The 20,735-nt window shown below is 37.4% G+C and overlaps 1 protein-coding gene and 3 pseudogenes across 1 annotated transcript; all 4 read right to left on the reverse strand.

Annotated features, from left to right (window-relative positions):
- Window positions 1–3,644: 3,644 nt before the first annotated feature.
- Window positions 3,645–5,978, reverse strand: LOC149179966 (LRR receptor-like serine/threonine-protein kinase RPK2 pseudogene; annotated as a pseudogene).
- A 729-nt stretch (window positions 5,979–6,707) lies between these two features.
- On the reverse strand, window positions 6,708–9,815 carry LOC149179967 (LRR receptor-like serine/threonine-protein kinase RPK2; annotated as a pseudogene).
- Window positions 9,816–14,086: 4,271 nt separating this feature from the next.
- LOC149179968 (LRR receptor-like serine/threonine-protein kinase RPK2) lies at window positions 14,087–18,041 on the reverse strand (annotated as a pseudogene).
- Window positions 17,993–19,495, reverse strand: LOC149179969 (uncharacterized). The gene has a single exon (XM_089413719.1). It carries the CDS (start codon window positions 19,493–19,495, stop codon window positions 18,047–18,049), a length of 1,449 nt encoding a protein of 482 aa, XP_089269845.1. The 3' UTR covers window positions 17,993–18,046.
- Window positions 19,496–20,735: the final 1,240 nt, after the last annotated feature.

Raw genomic sequence — 20,735 nt, forward strand, 5'->3', positions numbered from 1 at the left:
CAGTCATTCGCAAGGCTGGAAACCGAAATAGCAAAAGCAGAATCAGTTTGAGAGAAATTTGGGTTATTACCAAGTATACACGCAGTGAATACACCCAGCTAGAGGAAGATTCTCGAAAATATCTTCTAGTTTATCAGAAAGTGGTTCCAGCGCGTGTTATTTCTATTTTCGTAGCTCAAATGAAAGCAGAAGGCGACCAACCGACTCTTCCCAGGCGAATGTTGCATGTTTGCAGCACTAAGGAGCAAATACAGAAATGGTTAGAAATTAGATTCAATTTTTAGAAATAGTTTTGCTTTAGCAGAAGGGCGGTCATTTAAAACTGTATCCTAAATTTATGTAATTAAGTTAATTAGTTAGCAGTATTTAAACCCTTCTCAGGCATTTAGAGAAGGGTCCAGAAGTTTTTCAAAAAACTTGTCCTCAAAACATGCATTTTTGCACCCTCGGAGGGGGTTTTGATGAATGGATGGATCAAGGTTTATTAATATTTGCATTTGATATCTGCTACTGATGTTGCACTTCTGTACTCTTAGTAGATGTTAGAGCAAGGAGAGATAAATCATTGTTGCTTGAAGCTTATGAGTGGAACCAGTCATAAATGGTACTTTTATCTCTTGACCATTTCTATTTATATTCTTAAAGTGATATACAGTTTTTAGTTCTTTATATGTTACTGCATGAATGTGTGAGTTACCATTTGGCACTTTTGTATGGTGGAGTCATTTATTTATGTTTGATATATGAATAACTTATTATGCGATATGCTGTTCACAACTGTTTTTCCTAACTTTTTATGCAAAGTGGTTTATCTTAATTGATATCTATTCTTATGATAGCTGAATGATCTTTATTAACAGTTATTGTTTGAAATCTTTTTACATCGCATAATAGAAGAAATACACCCCGGGTTAGAGTAGATTAGATGTGTTGTTTCTCATTAGATTACAATAGCATATAGTTAGTTTAAAAGTTTGAATTAAATTAGCTTTAAGTACTCTTAGATCAGCATCATCCAACTCTGCACACACACACACCCTTAAATTGGGAAACTGGTCCCATTATCCCCAGTTGGACCCGCTATACCAAACGAATAAGGAACTGCGGACCAAGGTCCGCACCGGGTGGGTATCCCCCTTCTTGTCGACCCGATTTTCGGGGCTTCAACAAATTCAAAAGCTTAAAACATGAAAAGGACATAGAATATAGAAAAATCAACTACAAAATCAACTCCAATATTACGTAACTCCAAATCACTTGGTTTTAAAGTGGTCATTATGGTTTTCAGAGTGTTAACTTACACAGATTTATTTTCACGATCTAAGTAATCAAGTCAAATAGATCCCTGCATCCATTGTTCAAGCCATTTCCAGTAAACTTAATGCGCTTCAAAATATGTACGAAAGAATAGTAAGAAAAATTGTTCAAACACGCGCTTCTATGTTCAACAAATTATGCAGGAGTGTTCATTTACAAAAATTGGTGAAATAAATCTTAAAGACAAAATATCTTAAGTTTCAATTGACATCCAGTTCTATAGAAAGAAGTCTTGAAACACACTCTTCTATGTTCAACAAATTGTGCACGAGTGTTCATTAAAAAATCGTTCAAATAAATCTTGAAATATTAAACGAAGGTTATATTAAAGACAAAATATCTTCCGTTTCAATTGACATCCGATTCTATAGAAAGACTTTGACAACATATCAATGAAAAAATTTAATCCATGCAAGAACTTTTTACCTATCTTTTGGGAAATAAGGATATTAAGATTTGATGCCGTTGTTATTTCAGAAGAATTTAATAGCTGTTATTTTAGAGGAACTTAATAGCTAGTTTGACAGGTAATTGCCCGTAAACTTTTAGGGGTTGAAGGTTTGTTTTTTCCCTAAATAGTTTTATAACTAGGGGATTTGAATATTGTATCTTTCCATTTCACAGATTTCATATTATCTTTTTCACCAATTAAACTGAGTGAACTCAAATTAATAAAGAAATAATTAAATAAGTAGACAACTAACCATTCTTGTCAACATGGTTTAAATAAAAAAATAATACTTAGGATGCAGCAAGTAATATTATAGGATCAGTTTTCATGGAAAAGATGCGAAGATCTTATATTCATTCGGTTACACGAAGATACCTCGAAGCCCTTGGGTCCACTGCAATAAAGCAACTCTCTATCTCAAATTGTATAATCCAACATATCGCCCTCAAATACAATATGAATTACTGCACACGAATACGACCACCATTGTCAAAACGAAGGAGGCTTGCAGATTTAATAAATGAAAGCATCCGGTGTTTATAATAGAAATTTAGAGCTCCCCACCATTGACAACTTGAAAAGAATACCCTTCGACAGATTGGAAGTCGCTTAGATGTGAACTGATTGTAGCCATCTTTAGTACGTTTTCACGTGTATTCTGAATAAATCATGCCATCCCTGCAATTGTTTTTCATAGGTTCCCTTCAATTTATTTTATTGGTAGTCAAAATAAAAATTTCTTGTTCCCTCATGAACATTGGAAGTCGGTTCCGTACCGCACATCCGTCGTGGTCATGTTTTTTGTTATTTTTTTATAATAAATGATATGTAAAAGCTTTTTAATAAATTATTTGAATGAGATAATATGAAAGTCGATTCAAGTTATAAACTAGCAATTGTCCCAAAAGGTACAAAGAGAGGCCGATAGGATTATTAAATTGGAATTGTTGAGTTTTTCTAAAAGAGTTAATTGGTTTGTGGAAAACCTTGTTTCCTTGAACTGGATCATTGTGCAATTACTTTTCTTTAGATGTTTTGTTTATATCTATATTACAAGGAGCACATTAAATGTCTTATTTCATTTTGGAGTGAGTTAATTACCCAAAATCAAGACGTTAAGTTAATTAACCAAAATCAAGAAACTTCTATAGATGGCCAAGCATATACGAAGAATACATCTCATTCATATGCAATACGAAAGCATATACGAAGAATACATCTCATTCATATGCAATACGAAATCCATCTTTTCTTTTCTCTGAGTAAAATTTCAAAAGCATGAACACATGCCATTCCATATGCATAATAAACCCCAACTTCTGAAATTTCAATGCTTGGATGCATCCCGTTCATATGCTACAGTGAACCCATATTTTCTTTAAATTTCAATCCATAAACACATCCATTCATGAAGCACAGCAGATATCCAAGTCCCATTTCCAAGCCCAAGAGTAGTGGGAGATATAACAATGAGTTGTGAACAATGTCTTGCTTATGTATTTGTATTTTTTAGATTTTGGTAATAATTGCATTGTGATGTGATATTTATTTGGCTTCCATTCCATTATAGAGTTGTCTTTTATTAATACCAATTGATAAGTTACGACTATTCATTTAGACTTGACCAAATGTTTTGAAATATAAAAGCACTTAAGATGGCGACATATACAAAAGAACAGTCAACCTCAGTTAAGACAAACCACCACCATCTTGGCAAATTACTATCAGAGCCTCATATAAATGGATATGGCAGTTGAGGAGAAATAGTGCGACACAAACTGCCAGCTGATTCATGAAAGGGGGAACATAGAGTTGCACTGAAATCATTAGTGTAAACTTCTCATATATCATCAGATTACAAAATCATGCTGGGTTTCAATTTTTGGGAGGGAGGAGGAAACGGGAACAAGATAATTTTGAATTTTCCAGTTACAGAAATACGCATCAGTCAATAGAACTGTATGCAATATGTAGAAAAATGTTAAATGATTTTACAAAAATTATGAAAGGGTGCAAAAGAAACAAGCACAAACCCTTTGACTGGTCTACTTTAAGTTTTGCCCACACAGAGAAAAGACAAGAAGGGGCGCCAACCAATCCAAATATTCACCTCTAAAAACATGAGGCAATCTTATTTGAGTCAGGATCATCAAATTTGTCAAATAAACCTTCAGACATCCTCGCAGCACAAAAGAGGATATTCCTGAACATTCTTCAGCAGACTCAGACATCCTCACAGAATAGAAGAGGGTATTCCTGAACATTCTTCAGCAGACTCAGTGTAATAGAGACCAATCAATCTGGAAGCATTAATGCTATGGAACTGATTGGAAATAACGGATTTTAATATTTTTACAAGGACAATTTTGTCCATTTCCTAAGAAATACAATTTAGATTTTGATCTTTGACACAAAAAATTAAAGACAAGGCAGTGGTATTGTAACCTTGACTCTAGTATTACAAAAAAACACCGAATGATTAGTGTAGCTAAGGAGGTTGTGATCATTTCAGTCGCTGCACAACTTGCTTCATTGATGGCCTAATTGAAAGCGAAACCACGGTACACGACAGCAATGTGCAGCGTCTCAATTAAATCATCATGAGGACCTACATTCCATAGGCCTACAGTAAAAAACTCACGGGCCCGTCCTTGTCGAAGCAACATACATGGCCAAGCAACAATGTTGAATCCATTACCATAGCTAGAAAATGAAGGATCAAGAGCCTTCTTGTCAGAAAGTAACTCTAAAAGCACAACCCCATAGCTATAAACGTCTGCCTTATCTGAAACATGGCATGTCATTGCATACTCTGGAGCAACATAACCAAATGTGCCTGCTACATCAGTTGTTGCATGAGTTTCAGAAGTTCCTAGAAGCCTAGCAAGACCAAAGTCGGACAGATAGGCATTGAAATTGTTATCAAGAAGAATATTGCTAGGTTTGATATCTCGATGCAACACACGTGGAACACAATCCTCGTGCAGATAAGTAAGAGCCCGAGCAATGTCTAAAGCAATTTTGTGAATCATGCCCCAGTCAACTCTTCGTTTTGATCTCTCTTGAAGAAATTTTTCCAAGTTACCTCGAGGCAAATAATTGTATACCAGAAACATTTGTGACTTGCTGGCATGGTAGCCTATTAATGTTACAAGGTTTGGATGGCGTACCCGTCCAACTGTTCTGATCTCTGCATCAAACTGCTGAATGCCTTGGAAGCATCCCACGGAAAGTCTCTTGACTGCTACTAACAATCCTGGGACCAGTTCAGCTTTGTAAGTTGCGCCAAAACCTCCATTACCAATGAAATTGGCTGTACTGAAGTTTCCCATAGCTCTAACTACGCTCTCATAAGTTAGTTGAACTCCAATGTTTGTAAATGTGATAACCTCTTTTCTTCTTGATCGATAAACAACACAACTTGATATCTGCCATCTTGTACACTGGAAAAGAACAGCAAGAACTAAAACTACAAAGACTATCGCTGCAGCTGAAGTGATAGCTGCAATTTCAATAGAACTGAAGTGGCTGCGTTTTTTAACTGGGTCTCCATTTGGAGAATGAGCATACAGAAGAGGAACACCAATCTCATCCAGCGGCTGTAATGGTGAATGAACAGGGAGGCAAGAGTTAAGAAACTTATTTCCAGTGAAACTATCACAAGATATCTTACTGCTGCTAAAGACTGGTAAATTCCCAGATAAATTATTATATGACACATTGAATACAGTTAAACCTGTCAGAAGTGCAAAGCGCTGAGGAACCTGCCCTGTATGTTTATTATTGTCAGGTCAAAGATGTGTTAGCCATTTCAGGTTTCTTAACTTTGCTGGAATTTCTCCTGTAAAGGCATTAGAATAAAGTTCCAATACAGTTAAGATATTTGACCTAGGAATCCTGGGATCTCCCCTGTAAGGTTGTTTTCACCCAAGCTAAGATACTGGAGATCCTTCAACTGTCCTAATTGAGTTGGAATGCTTCCATGCAAAGAATTATCTCGCAAATCAAGATGCATCAAAGACTCCAGGTTCCCAATACTTGGTGGTAATAGTTCTGTAATTTGATTGACTACTGCCTCGAAATGTTTCAGATATTTGCAATTTAGAAATAACTCAAGAGGAATTTCACCTGAAATTCGGTTGACGCTCATGTTCAGGGCAAATGTATGTAACTTGGGCACAAATAAAAAAGAGAAGATGTAATGTTCCATGTAAAATTATTGTCATTTAGGAGAAGCACATACGACACTTGTTCTTCGATCATTTGATCACCTATCAAAGGAGGAGGAATGGAACCAGCAAACTTGTTCCCACTTAAATCATGAAGCACAAGCAAACCTTCAGATACAAGAAACAGAAGTGAGCTACTTGCACACGCACCACGATACAAGAGAGAAGAATATATGGTTGGAGGATCCAATTCTGATTGTGAAACATTTGATAACCCTTCCTTAAATTGGTTTCCTGGGAATGGAAGCTGCTTGGGGCAGTCAACATTAATAGCAATTGTAAAATTTCCTATTAGTGAGTTGCCACTGACACCAAAATAAATCATACAGGAAATAGGAAGCCCTTGAGGAATCTCACCTGTAAGATGACTAGAGCTCAAATCAAGGAAAAATAAGTTTTTTCATTGCCCCAAACCTGTAGGAATTTTGCCGGTAAGGAGGTTTTGACCTAAATTAAGGACTTGCAAGTTACAATTATCCCAATTTTCGGGTAAGGGGTTAAGGGGCCATTAATACTCATCGTCGGAGCCCATATAATCTGAAGCTTGGGAAGGGTAAAAAGGCCGGCTGGAAGAACTCCTTGAAAGTAATTATATTCCCCTTTATCACTATTTGTGAAAAATACAGTTGACTGGTCCACATCGGAATCATTGCCAAGGTCAAAATTTAGCGTATTAGACAGCACAAGCACCGAAAGCTGGCGGCAATAGGCTATTTCGTTTGGAATCTAAAGTCGGACAGATAGACATTGAAATTGTTATCAAGAAGAATATTTCTAGGTTTGATATCTCGATGCAACACACGTGGAACACAATCCTCGTGCAGATAAGCAAGAGCCCGAGCAATGTCTAAATCAATTTTGTGAATCATGCCCTAGTCAACTCTTCGTTTTGATCTCTCTTGAAGAAATTTTTCCAAGTTACCTCGAGGCAAATAATTGTATACCAGAAACATTTGTGACTTTCTGGCATGGTAGCCTATTAATGTTACAAGGTTTCGATGGCGTACCTGTCCAACTGTTCTGATCTCTGCATCAAACTGCTAAATGCCTTGGAAGCGTCCCACGGAAAGTCTCTTGACTGCTAATAACAATCATGGGACCAATTCAGCTTTGTAAGTCGCACCAAAACCTCCATTACCAATGAAATTGGATGTACTAAAGTTTCCCGTAGCTCTAACTACGCTCTCATAAGTTAGTTGAACTCCAATGTTTGTAAATGTGATAACCTCTTTTCTTCTTGATCGATAAACAACAGAACTTGATATCTGCCATCTTGTACACTGGAAAAGAACAGCAAGAACTAAAACTACAAAGACTATAGCTGCAGTTGAAGTGATAGCCGCAGTTTCAATAGAATTGAAGTGGCTACGTTTCTTAACTGGGTTTCCATTTGGAGAGTGAGGATACAGAAGAGGAACACCAATCTCATCCAGCGGCTGTAATGGTGAATGAATAGGGAGGCAAGAGTTAAGAAACTTATTTCCAGTGAAACTATCACAAGATATCTTACTGCTGCTAAAGACTGGTAATTTCCCAGATAAATTATTATATGACACATTGAATACAGTTAAACCTGTCAGAAGTGCAAAGCGCTGAGGAACCTGCCCTGTATGTTTATTATTGTCAGGTCAAAGATGTGTTATCCGTTTGAGGTTTCTTAACTTTGCTGGAATTTCTCCTGTAAAGGCATTAGAATAAAGTTCCAATACAGTTAAGATATTTGACCTAGGAATCCTGGGATCTCCCCTGTAAGGTTGTTTTCACCCAAGCTAAGATACTAGAGATCCTTCAACTGTCCTAATTGAGTTGGAATGCTTCTATGCAAAGAATTATCTCGCAAATCAAGATGCATCAAAGACTCCAGGTTCCCAATAGTTGGTGGTAATAGTTCTGTAATTTGATTGACTGCTGCCTCGAAATGTTTCAGAGATTTGCAATTTAGAAATAACTCAGGAGGAATTTCACCCGAAATTTGGTTGACGCTCATGTTCAGGGCAAAGGTATGTAACTTGGGCACAAATAAAAAAGAGAAGATGTAATGTTCCGTGTAAAATTATTGTCATTTAGGAGAAGCGCATACGACACTTGTTCTTCGATCATTTGATCACCTATCAAAGGAGGAGGAATGGAACTAGCAAACTTGTTCCCACTTAAATCATGAAGCACAAGCAAACCTTCAGATACAAGAAACCGAAGTGAGCTACTTGCACACGCACCACAATACAAGAGAGAAGAATATATGGTTGGAGGATCCAATTCTGATTGTGAAACATTTGATAACCCTTCCTTAAATTGGTTTCCTGGGAATGGAAGCTGCTTGGGGCAGTCAGCATTAATAGCAATTGTAAAATTTCCTGTTAGTGAGTTCCCATTGACATCAAAATAAATCATACAGGAAATAGGAAGCCCTTGAGGAATCTCACCTGTAAGATGACTAGAGCTCAAATCAAGGAAAAATAAGTTTTTGCATTGCCCCAAACCTGCAGGAATTTTGTCGGTAAGGTGGTTTTGACCTAAATTAAGGACTTGGAAGTTACAATTATCCCAATTTTCGGGTAAGGGGCTAAGGGGCCATTCAGACTCATCGCCGGAGCCCATATAATCTGAAGCTTGGGAAGGGTAAAAAGGCCGGCTGGAAGAACTCATTGAAAGTAATTATATTCCCCTTTATCACTATTTGTGAAAAATACAGTTGACTGGTCCACATCGGAATCATTGCCAGGGTCAAAATTTAGCGTATTAGACAGCACAAGCACCGAAAGCTGGCGACAATCAGCTAATTCCTTTGGAATCTTACCACTGAGGCTGTTTCTTGAAACATCTACAATCTACAACATGGAAAGCCTACCGATCTCCGATGGAATGCTTCCTTCTAGAAATTTCTAAAACAATGCCAAGGACACCAACCGGCTGCAGTTCATCAATTCTGGAGGGATATTATCTGTCAACAAATTGCCTAAAAGATCAAGGTACTCCAGGACTTCACAGCTGTTTTCCAACTGTAATGGAATTGGCCCGGAGAACTGATTGAAAGATAACGACAACGCTTTGAGTTTTGGAAAGCTTTTGAGAAATAAAGGGATGCTTCCATTCAGCCCATTGCCAGCCAAATCCAGTATTTCAAGTGTGCGGCAGTTGGAGAGCTCCTCGGGAACAGCATGGGCAAGTGAGTTGTAGCCCAGGTTCAGGATGCGTAAAAATTTCAAACTACCTAACTCTGCGGGCAGCTGACCAGTGAAGGAGTTTCCTTGAAGTTCAAGAACTTCCAGAAACCTAAAGCTCCCAATTTCCGAAGGTACATCGCCGGAAAGGGAATTGAAAGGTAACAACAGAACACGCAATTCACTGAGATGATCAATAGGAGAAAGCGTACCAGCAAGCTTGCACGCAACGCGATCCTATCGATTGTATCCTTCCCAAGAATTCGCCACACTCCCATTCCGAAGGCAAATCATAGAGGAACCCATTGAGCCATTCTTTGCAGAAACTGATTCCGGAAGCAGCCCTATGGCAAGAAAACGCTTCGAAGAGCTCCCCATAAACCTAGAACACCGCCCCCCATGGCCTTCACCAACTCCCTCCGATGAAAACAAGCTTGCAGATCCGAAATCAGAGATATCGAGCTTGACCACTTGGCGCGAGGACAAATTACAGACAACCCCAGTCCAGGAGCAGCGATTCTCATCCATCTCATTCCAATTCAGAAAAACATGGAATGGATCACTCGTGACGGGCCTCTTAAACTCTAGCAGAGCATTGCCATCAGCGGGAGAGAAGAAAGAATAGGAAAAAATAGTAAAAATGTCTTGCCATGCCATGGAGCGCACAGCAGAACTTGGAGGTGAAAAGAAGGCAACTCAACCGATATTTGGAAAAAGCAGTCACACTTCAAATCAACGGTTGAAAGTGTCTCACCTCATCTAACGGACCAGGGTAAAAGTGTTGACAATTGTTGATGCATAGGAAGGCCTATCGCCAAATTATATGGATAGCAGACATTTAGGTAAGAGATATACTTGTAGCCAATTTTAACACATAAATTAATCATAATTATTAATTAATTAGTTCTTTGATAAGTTAATTTTTAATAAAATAATTTGTAAATAATCAGTAATTTATTAATATTAATTATCAATTAATCATTAAAAATAATGATAAATTGTTAATAATAGTTTATTAATAATTTTTAAAGAATTAAATAATATTTCGTTAATAATTAATTATAGTTAATTGTTCGCATGTGGTATCTCAAGTGGCAGTGGCCGTGGAAATGAAGTCTTATTGAACCGGAAGTCTTGGGTTCAAATCTTCGGCTACCCTTCCCCCGTAGCAGTGTCTGTAATGGACATTAAAATTAAGAGTCCTACCAAGCTTACAAAAAAAAATTAATAATAGTTAATTAATAATTAATAATAGTTCATAAATACTTAATTCCTAATAATTAATAATTGTTTGTTAATTTTAGATTTGATATATTAATATATTAATTTAGCATATTAGATTTATAATATAGAATATATTAAGTTGATACTTATGGTGTATATTAACCATGTTCAATCATGGTTGGTATGAAAATCAACCATGGTCAATCGTGATCAAGCATGGTCATCCATGGTCCAACGTCACATTGTGATAAACACTGTTCTATATGAATATCAACCTTATGTGAACGATGGACAACCATGGTCAAGGATGGCCAACCATTGGTGAATGATGATTACTCATCATCAACCATTGCCATTTATGGTTCAATGTCACATTTTTACAAAGATTGTCTCAATATGAAAATCAAGCATCGTCACATTTTGTTAGTCAACCATGGTCCACAATGGTCTAACATTGCATTGGGACAAAGAATGTCTCAATATTCAAATCAATCATGGTCAACCATGGTCAATCATGGTCAACCATGGTCTATCATGATGAATCATGGTGAATATAAAAATCAACCATGGTCAATCATACTCAGTCATGGTCAACCATGGCCGAATATCACATTATGACAAACTTTGTCTCAATACGAACATAAACTGTATGTGAACCATGGTCATCCATGGTTAGCCATGGTCAATGATGGTCAACCATCATCAACCATTATCTACCATGGTCAATAACCATGGTCACATTGTGTTAAAGATTGCCTCATGGTCCAACGTCGCATTGTGACCATCATAGTCAACCTTGGTCCAATGTGAAATCTTAACAAAGATTGTCTCAATATGAAAATCAACCATGGTCAACCTTAGTCCAACATCGCATTTTGACAAAGATTGTCTGAATATGAAAATCAACCATGGTTAGCCATGGTCAATCATGGTCGACTAGGTTCCAATGTTGCATTTTGATAAAGATTCTCTCAATATGAAAATCGATCATGGTCAGCCGTGGTCAACAATAGTCCAACAACGCATTGTGACAAAGATTGTCTCAGTATGAAAATCAACCACGGTAAACCATCGTCAACCATGTTCATTTTAGGGTTTATATAGCTTGGGTTTACAATATTAATCACTTCGTTTTATTAGTACCTTGGGTTTATTAATCTGATGGTTTATCAATCCTTTGGGATTATTAATATAAGGGTTTTTATTCCTAGGGTAAAATCTTATTGATAGGGTTTATAATATTAAAATCAATCATGTTCAACCATGGTCTATCAAAGGTCAATCATGGTCAACATGAAAATAAACCATGGTCAACCATGGTCCAACATCACATTGTGAAAAATATTGTCTCAATATGAACATCAACCTTATGTGAAACATCATCAACCATAATCAACCATGGTCAATGATCATCAACTATCATCAACCATTATTAACCATGGTCAAACATAACATTTTCACAAAGGTTGTCTCAATAACCAGGTCACATTGTGTTGGTTAATTAGGGCCAACCATGTTCAATCATGGCTAACCATGGTCAACCATGGTCCAACGTCACATTCTGACAAAGATTATCTCAATATTACATTGAATCACAGTCAACCATGGTCTTTCATGGTCAATATGAAAATCAACTATGGCCAATCATGGTCATTAAAGGTCAACCATGGAACAAAGTAACATTGGTACAAATGTTGTCTCAATATGAACATCAACTATATATGAACCATGGTCAACCATAGTGAATTATGTTCAATCATCTTCAACCATTGTCAACCATGGTCAAACGTTGCATTTCAACAACAATTGTTTCAATATGAAAATCAACCATTGTCAATAACCATGGTCAAATTGTGTAAAATATTGTCTCAATATGAAAACCAATGATTGTCAACCATGGTCAATGAAGGTCCAATGTTGCATTGTGACAAAGATTCTCTCAATAAGAAAATAGATCATGGCCAACCATGGTTCAGTAACATATTGTGACAAATATTGTCTTAACATGAAAATCAATCATTGTCATCTATGGTCAACAATGTTTGCTTTAAGGTTTATAATATTTATCTTAGGATTTATATAGCTTAGGTTTATTATCAATCACTTGGGCTTATCAATCTAAGATTTCATATTTCTAGGGTATAATATTTTTGACACAATTTATAATATTATTCCCACGGTTTAATATAAATCCCTTCGGTTTATAATCCATTAGGTTTATAATATAAATTCATTGGGTTTATTAATCCCCTATGTTTATAATAATGCCAATATGGGTTTGCGACAAATATTCTCTCAATATGGAAAGAATTATGGTCAACCATGGCCAATGAAGGTCAGTTGTGATCATCCATGCTCAACCATGGTGAATCATGGTCCATATTGCTGAAGGATGGTTGACCATGGTCATTTATGATCTACCATTGTCCTAAATCACATTATGACAAAACGTATCTCAGTATGAATATCAACCATGGTCAAACATGGTCAACCAAGGTCCCACATTATATTGTGAGAGAGATTTTGTCAATATGGAAATCAATCATGGTCAAACATGGTCAACAATGGTCAACCATTGTCCAATGTCGGATTGTGACAAAGATTGTATTAATATGAAAATCAGCCATGGCCAACCATGGCTAATGATTGTCCAACATTGCATTATGCCAAAGGTTGTATCAATATGAAAATAAATCATGGTCAACCATTGTCCAACATCGCATTGTGACAAAGATTGTGTCAATATGAAAAGAAATCATTGTCAACCATGTTTATTTTAGTGTTTATAATATTTATCTTAGGGTTTATATACCTTGGGTTTATAATATTTATCCCTTCACATTATTCCCTTGGGTTTATAATCCCTTGGGTTTTTAGTATTAATCTGTTGGGTTTATTATTCCCTTGGCTTTAATATTATTGCCTTGTGTTTATAATTCATTGGAGTTGTATTCCCTTGTGTTTTTAATCCCTTGGGATTATAATATCAATCCATTGGGTTTATCAATCATGGTCAACGATGGTCCAAGGTCCAATTATGAAAAATATTTTCTCAATATGAAAAGCAACCAATGTTTCATTATGGCAAGGATTGTCTCTATATGAAAATCAACCATGTTCCAACGTCACATTTTGTCAAATATTGTCTCAATATGAAAATAAACCATGGTTATCATGGTCAATAACCATGGTGACATTGTGACAAAGATTTCCTTTTTGTCCAACATTACATTGTGATAACCATGCTCATCCATGGCTAACCATGCTACAACATTGCATTGTGACAAACATTGTCTCAATATGAAAATTAAGCATGGTAAACCATGGCCAACCATTGTTTGTTAGGGTCCAACCCAAACCACTTTATTTATTTAATAGGGTCAAGTCATAGTTATAGCTAGTGAAAGAGTCAATAAAGCCCGTATTAATAATTTCAAGTGGTTGACCCATATTTAATAAGGGGACCACAGTTAGGCTGAAATGGGCCATGGTAATGACCCATGGTATTGTATGTATGAATTCTATATAAAGGAAAGGGACTCCCCATTGAGAAATATGGAGTCTAATTTTGTAATCGAGCTCTTCTCTGCTAGAGGTTGCCCCATCAAAGAGGCAAGTGAATATTGCTTTCATCTCTGAATCATTGCCAAGGTCAAAATTTAGCGTATTAGACAGCACAAGCACAAAAAGCTGGCGGCAATCAGCTAATTCGGTTGGAATCTAAAGTCGGACAGATAGACATTGAAATTGTTATCAAGAAGAATATTTCTAGGTTTGATATCTCGATGCAACACACGTGGAACACAATCCTCGTGCAGATAAGTAAGAGCCCGAGCAATGTCTAAATCAATTTTGTGAATCATGCCCTAGTCAACTCTTCGTTTTGATCTCTCTTGAAGAAATTTTTCCAAGTTACCTCGAGGCAAATAATTGTATACCAGAAACATTTGTGACATTCTGGCATGGTAGCCTATTAATGTTACAAGGTTTCGATGGCGTACCTGTCCAACTGTTCTGATCTCTACATCAAACTGCTAAATGCCTTGGAAGCGTCCCACGGAAAGTCTCTTGACTGCTAATAACAATCATGGGACCAATTCAGCTTTGTAAGTCGCACCAAAACCTCCATTACCAATGAAATTGGATGTACTGAAGTTTCCCGTAGCTCTAACTACGCTCTCATAAGTTAGTTGAACTCCAATGTTTGTAAATGTGATAACCTCTTTTCTTCTTGATCGATAAACAACAGAACTTGATATCTGCCATCTTGTACATTAGAAAAGAACAGCAAGAACTAAAACTACAAAGACTATAGCTGCAGTTGAAGTGATAGCCGCAGTTTCAATAGAATTGAAGTGGCTACGTTTCTTAACTGGGTTTCCATTTGGAGAGTGAGGATACAGAAGAGGAACACCAATCTCATCCAGCGGCTGTAATGGTGAATGAATAGGGAGGCAAGAGTTAAGAAACTTATTTCCAGTGAAACTATCACAAGATATCTTACTGCTGCTAAAGACTGGTAAATTCCCAGATAAATTATTATATGACACATTGAATACAATTAAACCTGTCAGAAGTGCAAAGCGCTGAGGAACCTGCCCTGTATGTTTATTATTGTCAGGTCAAAGATGTGTTAGCCATTTCAGGTTTCTTAACTTTGCTGGAATTTCTCCTGTAAAGGCATTAGAATAAAGTTCCAATACAGTTAAGATATTTGACCTAGGAATCCTGGGATCTCCCCTGTAAGGTTGTTTTCACCCAAGCTAAGATACTGGAGATCCTTCAACTGTCCTAATTGAGTTGGAATGCTTCCATGCAAAGAATTATCTCGCAAATCAAGATGCATCAAAGACTCCAGGTTCCCAATACTTGGTGGTAATAGTTCTGTAATTTGATTGACTACTGCCTCGAAATGTTTCAGATATTTGCAATTTAGAAATAACTCAGGAGGAATTTCACCCGAAATTCAGTTGACGCTCATGTTTAGGGCAAATGTATGTAACTTGGGCACAAATAAAAAAGAGAAGATGTAATGTTCCATGTAAAATTATTATCATTTAGGAGAAGCGCGTACGACACTTGTTCTTTGATCATTTGATCACCTATCAAAGGAGGAGGAATGGAACCAGCAAACTTGTTCCCACCTAAATCATGAAGCACAAGCAAACCTTCAGATACAAGAAACAGAAGTGAGCTACTTGCACACGCACCACGATACAAGAGAGAAGAATATATGGTTGGAGGATCCAATTCTGATTGTGAAACATTTGATAACCCTTCCTTAAATTGGTTTCCTGGGAATGGAAGCTGCTTGGGGCAGTCAACATTAATAGCAATTGTAAAATTTCCTATTAGTGAGTTGCCACTGACACCAAAATAAATCATTCAGGAAATAGGAAGCCCTTGAGGAATCTCACCTGTAAGATGACTAGAGCTCAAATCAAGGAAAAATAAGTTTTTGCATTGCCCCAAACCTGCAGGAATTTTGCCGGTAAGGAGGTTTTGACCTAAATTAAGGACTTGCAAGTTACAATTATCCCAATTTTCGGGTAAGGGGTTAAGGGGCCATTCAGACTCATCGTCGGAGCCCATATAATCTGAAGCTTGGGAAGGGTAAAAAGGCCGGCTGGAAGAACTCCTTGAAAGTAATTATATTCCCCTTTATCACTATTTGTGAAAAATACAGTTGACTGGTCCACATCGGAATCATTGCCAAGGTCAAAATTTAGCGTATTAGACAGCACAAGCACCGAAAGCTGGCGGCAATCAGCTAATTCGTTTGGAATCTAAAGTCAGACAGATAGACATTGAAATTGTTATCAAGAAGAATATTTCTAGGTTTGATATCTCGATGTAACACATGTGGAACACAATCCTCGTGCACATAAGTAAGAGCCCGAGCAATGTCTAAATCAATTTTGTGAATCATGCCCTAGTCAACTCTTCGTTTTGATCTCTCTTGAAGAAATTTTTCCAAGTTACCTCGAGGCAAATAATTGTATACCAGAAACATTTGTGACTTTCTGGCATGGTAGCCTATTAATGTTACAAGGTTTCGATGGTGTACCTGTACAACTGTTCTGATCTCTGCATCAAACTGCTAAATGCCTTGGAAGCGTCCCACGGAAAGTCTCTTGACTGCTAATAACAATCATGGGACCAATTCAGCTTTGTAAGTCGCACCAAAACCTCCATTACCAATGAAATTGGATGTACTGAAGTTTCCCGTAGCTCTAACTACGCTCTCATAAGTTAGTTGAACTCCAATGTTTGTAAATGTGATAACCTCTTTTCTTCTTGATCGATAAACAACAGAACTTGATATCTGCCATCTTGTACACTGGAAAAGAACAGCAAGAACTAAAACTACAAAGACTATAGCTGCAGTGGAAGTGATAGCCGCAGTTTCAATAGAATTGAAGTGGCTACGTTTCTTAACTGGGTTTCCATTTGGAGAGTGAGGATACAGAAGAGGAACACCAATCTCATCCAGCGGCTGTAATGGTGAATGAATAGGGAGGCAAGAGTTAAGAAACTTATTTCCAGTGAAACTATCACAAGATATCTTACTGTTGCTAAAGACTGGTAATTTCCCAGATAAATTATTATATGACACATTGAATACAGTTAAACCTGTCAGAAGTGCAAAGCGCTGAGGAACCTACCCTGTATGTTTATTATTGTCAGGTCAAAGATGTGTTATCCATTTGAGGTTTCTTAACTTTGCTGGAATTTCTCCTGTAAAGGCATTAGAATAAAGTTCCAATAGAGTTAAGATATTTGACCTAGGAATCCTGGGATCTCCCCTGTAAGGTTGTTTTCACCCAAGCTAAGATACTAGAGATCCTTCAACTGTCCTAATTGAGTTGGAATGCTTCTATGCAAAGAATTATCTCGCAAATCAAGATGCATCAAAGACTCCAGGTTCCCAATAGTTGGTGGTAATAGTTCTGTAATTTGATTGACTGTTGCCTCGAAATGTTTCAGAGATTTTCAGTTTAGAAATAACTCAGCAGGAATTTCACCCCGAAATTTGGTTGACGCTCATGTTCAGGGCAAAGGTATGTAACGTGGGCACAAATAAAAAAGAGAAGATGTAATGTTCCGTGTAAAATTATTGTCATTTAGGAGAAGCACATACGACACTTGTTCTTCGATCATTTGATCACCTATCAAAGGAGGAGGAATGGAACTAGCAAACTTGTTCCCACTTAAATCATGAAGCACAAGCAAACCTTCAGATACAAGAAACCAAAGTGAGCTACTTGCACACGCACCACAATACAAGAGAGAAGAATATATGGTTGGAGGATCCAATTCTAATTGTGAAACATTTGATAACCCTTCCTTAAATTGGTTTCCTGGGAATGGAAGCTGCTTGGGGCAGTCAGCATTAATAGCAATTGTAAAATTTCCTGTTAGTGAGTTCCCATTGACATCAAAATAAATCATACAGGAAATAGGAAGCCCTTGAGGAATCTCACCTGTAAGATGACTAGAGCTCAAATCAAGGAAAAATAAGTTTTTGCATTGCCCCAAACCTGCAGGAATTTTGCCGGTAAGGTGGTTTTGACCTAAATTAAGGACTTGGAAGTTACAATTATCCCAATTTTCGGGTAAGGGGCTAAGGGGCCATTCAGACTCATCGCCGGAGCCCATATAATCTAAAGCTTGGGAAGGGTAAAAAGGCCGGCTGGAAGAACTCCTTGAAAGTAATTATATTCCCCTTTATCACTATTTGTGAAAAATACAGTTGACTGGTCCACATCGGAATCATTGCCAGGGTCAAAATTTAGCGTATTAGATAGCACAAGCACCGAAAGCTGGCGGCAATCAGCTAATTCCTTTGGAATCTTACCACTGAGGCTGTTTCTTGAAACATCTACAATCTGCAGCATGGAAAGCCTACCGATCTCCGATGGAATGCTTCCTTCTAGAAATTTCGAAAACAATGCCAAGGACACCAACCGGCTGCAGTTCATCAATTGTGGAGGGATATTATCTGTCAACAAATTGCCTGAAAGATCAAGGTACTCCAGGACTTCACAGCTGTTTGCCAGCTCTAATGGAATTGGCCCGGAGAACTGATTGAAAGATAACGACAGCGCTTTGAGTTTTGGCAAGCTTTCGAGAAATAAAGGGATGCTTCCATTCAGCCCATTGCCAGCCAAATCCAGTATTTCAAGTGTGCGGCAGTTGGAGAGCTCCTCGGGAACAGCACGGGCAAGTGAATTGTAGCCCAGGTTCAGGATGCGTAAAAATTTCAAACTACCTAACTCCGCGGGCAGCTGACCAGTGAAGGAGTTGCCTTGAAGTTCAAGAACTTCCAGAAACCTGAAGTTCCCAATTTCCGAAGGTACATCGCCGGAAAGGGAATTGAAAGGCAGCGACAGAACACGCAATTCACTGAGATGATCAATAGAAGGAGAAAGCGTACCAGCAAGCTTGCACGCAACGCGATCCTGTCGATTGTATCCTTCCCAAGAATTCGCCACACTCCCATTCCGAAGGCAAATCATAGAGGAACCCATTGAGCCATTCTCCGCAGAAACTGATTCCGGAAGCAGCCCTCTGGCAAGAAAACGCTTCGAAGAGCTCCCCATAAACCTAGAACACCGCCCCCCATGGCCTTCACCAACTCCCTCCGATGAAAACAAGCTTGCAGATCCGAAATCAGAGATATCGAGCTTGACCACTTGGCGCGAGGACAAATTACAGACAACCCCAGTCCAGGAGCAGCGATCCTCATCCCTCTCATTCCAATTCAGAAAAACATGGAATGGATCACTCGTGACGGACCTCTTAAACTCTAGCAGAGCATTGCCATCAGCGGAGAGAGAAGAAAGAATAGGAAAAAGCAGTAAAAATATCTTGCCATGCCATGGAGCGCACAGCAGAACTTGGAGGTGAAAAGAAGGCAACTCAACCGATATTTGGAAAAAGCAGTCACACTTCAAATCAACGGTTGAAAGTGTCTCACCTGATCTAACGGACCAGGGTAAAAGTGTTGACAATTGTTGATGCATAGGAAGGCCTATCGCCAAATTATATGGATAGCAGACATTTAGGTAAGAGATATACTTGTAGCCAATTTTAACACATAAATTAATCATAATTATTAATTAATTAGTTCTTTGATAAGTTAATTTTTAATAAAATAATTTGTAAATAATCAGTAATTTATTAATATTAATTATCAATTAATCATTAAAAATAATGATAAATGGTTAATAATAGTTTATTAATAATTTTTAAAGAATTAAATAATATTTCGTTAATAATTAATTATAGTTAATTGTTCGCATGTGGTATCTCAAGTAGCAGTGGCCGTGGAAATAAAGTCTCACTGAACCGAAAGTCTTGGGTTCAAATCTTGGGCTACCCTTCCCCTGTAGCAGTGTGTGTAATGGAAATTAAAATTAAGAGTCCTACCAAGCTTACAAAAAAAAATTAACAATAGTTAATTAATAATTAATAATAGTTCATAAATACTTAATTCCTAATAATTAATAATTAATAATTAATAATTGTTTGTTAATTTTAGATTTGATATATTAATATATTAATTTAGCATATTAGATTTATAATATAGAATATATTAAGTTGATACTTATGGTGTATATTAACCATGTTCAATCATGGTTGGTATGAAAATCAACCATGGTCAATTGTGATCAAGCATGGTCATCCATGGTCCAACGTCACATTGTGATAAACACTGTTCTATATGAATATCAACCTTATGTGAACGATGGACAACCATGGTCAAGGATGGCCAACCATTGGTGAATGATGATTACTCATCATCAACCATTGCCATTTATGGTTCAATGTCACATTTTTACAAAGATTGTCTCAATATGAAAATCAAGCGTCGTCACATTTTGTTAGTCAACCATGGTCCACAATGGTCTAACATTGCATTGGGACAAAGAATGTCTCAATATTCAAATCAATCATGGTCAACCATGGTCAATCATGGTCAACCATGGTCTATCATGATGAATCATGGTGAATATAAAAATCAACCATGGTCAATCATACTCAGTCATGGTCAACCATGGCCGAATATCACATTATGACAAACTTTGTCTCAATACGAACATAAACTGTATGTGAACCATGGTCATCCATGGTTAGCCATGGTCAATGATGGTCAACCATCATCAACCACTATCTACCATGGTCAATAACCATGGTCACATTGTGTTAAAGATTGCCTCATGGTCCAACGTCGCATTGTGACCATCATAGTCAACCTTGGTCCAATGTGAAATCTTAACAAAGATTGTCTCAATATGAAAATCAACCATGGTCAACCTTAGTCCAACATCGCATTTTGACAAAGATTGT

The sequence above is a fragment of the Pinus tabuliformis genome, chromosome 3_2 (assembly GCF_031772625.1).
Source record: "Pinus tabuliformis cultivar Carrire ecotype Pingquan chromosome 3_2, CPIR1, whole genome shotgun sequence".
Lineage (NCBI taxonomy): Eukaryota > Viridiplantae > Streptophyta > Pinopsida > Pinales > Pinaceae > Pinus > Pinus tabuliformis.

Coding starts and splice junctions, on each gene's coding strand:
- LOC149179969 (XM_089413719.1), bottom strand. CDS start 19,495: ATGATTAATTTATGTGTTAAAATTGGCTACAAGTATATCTCTTACCTA.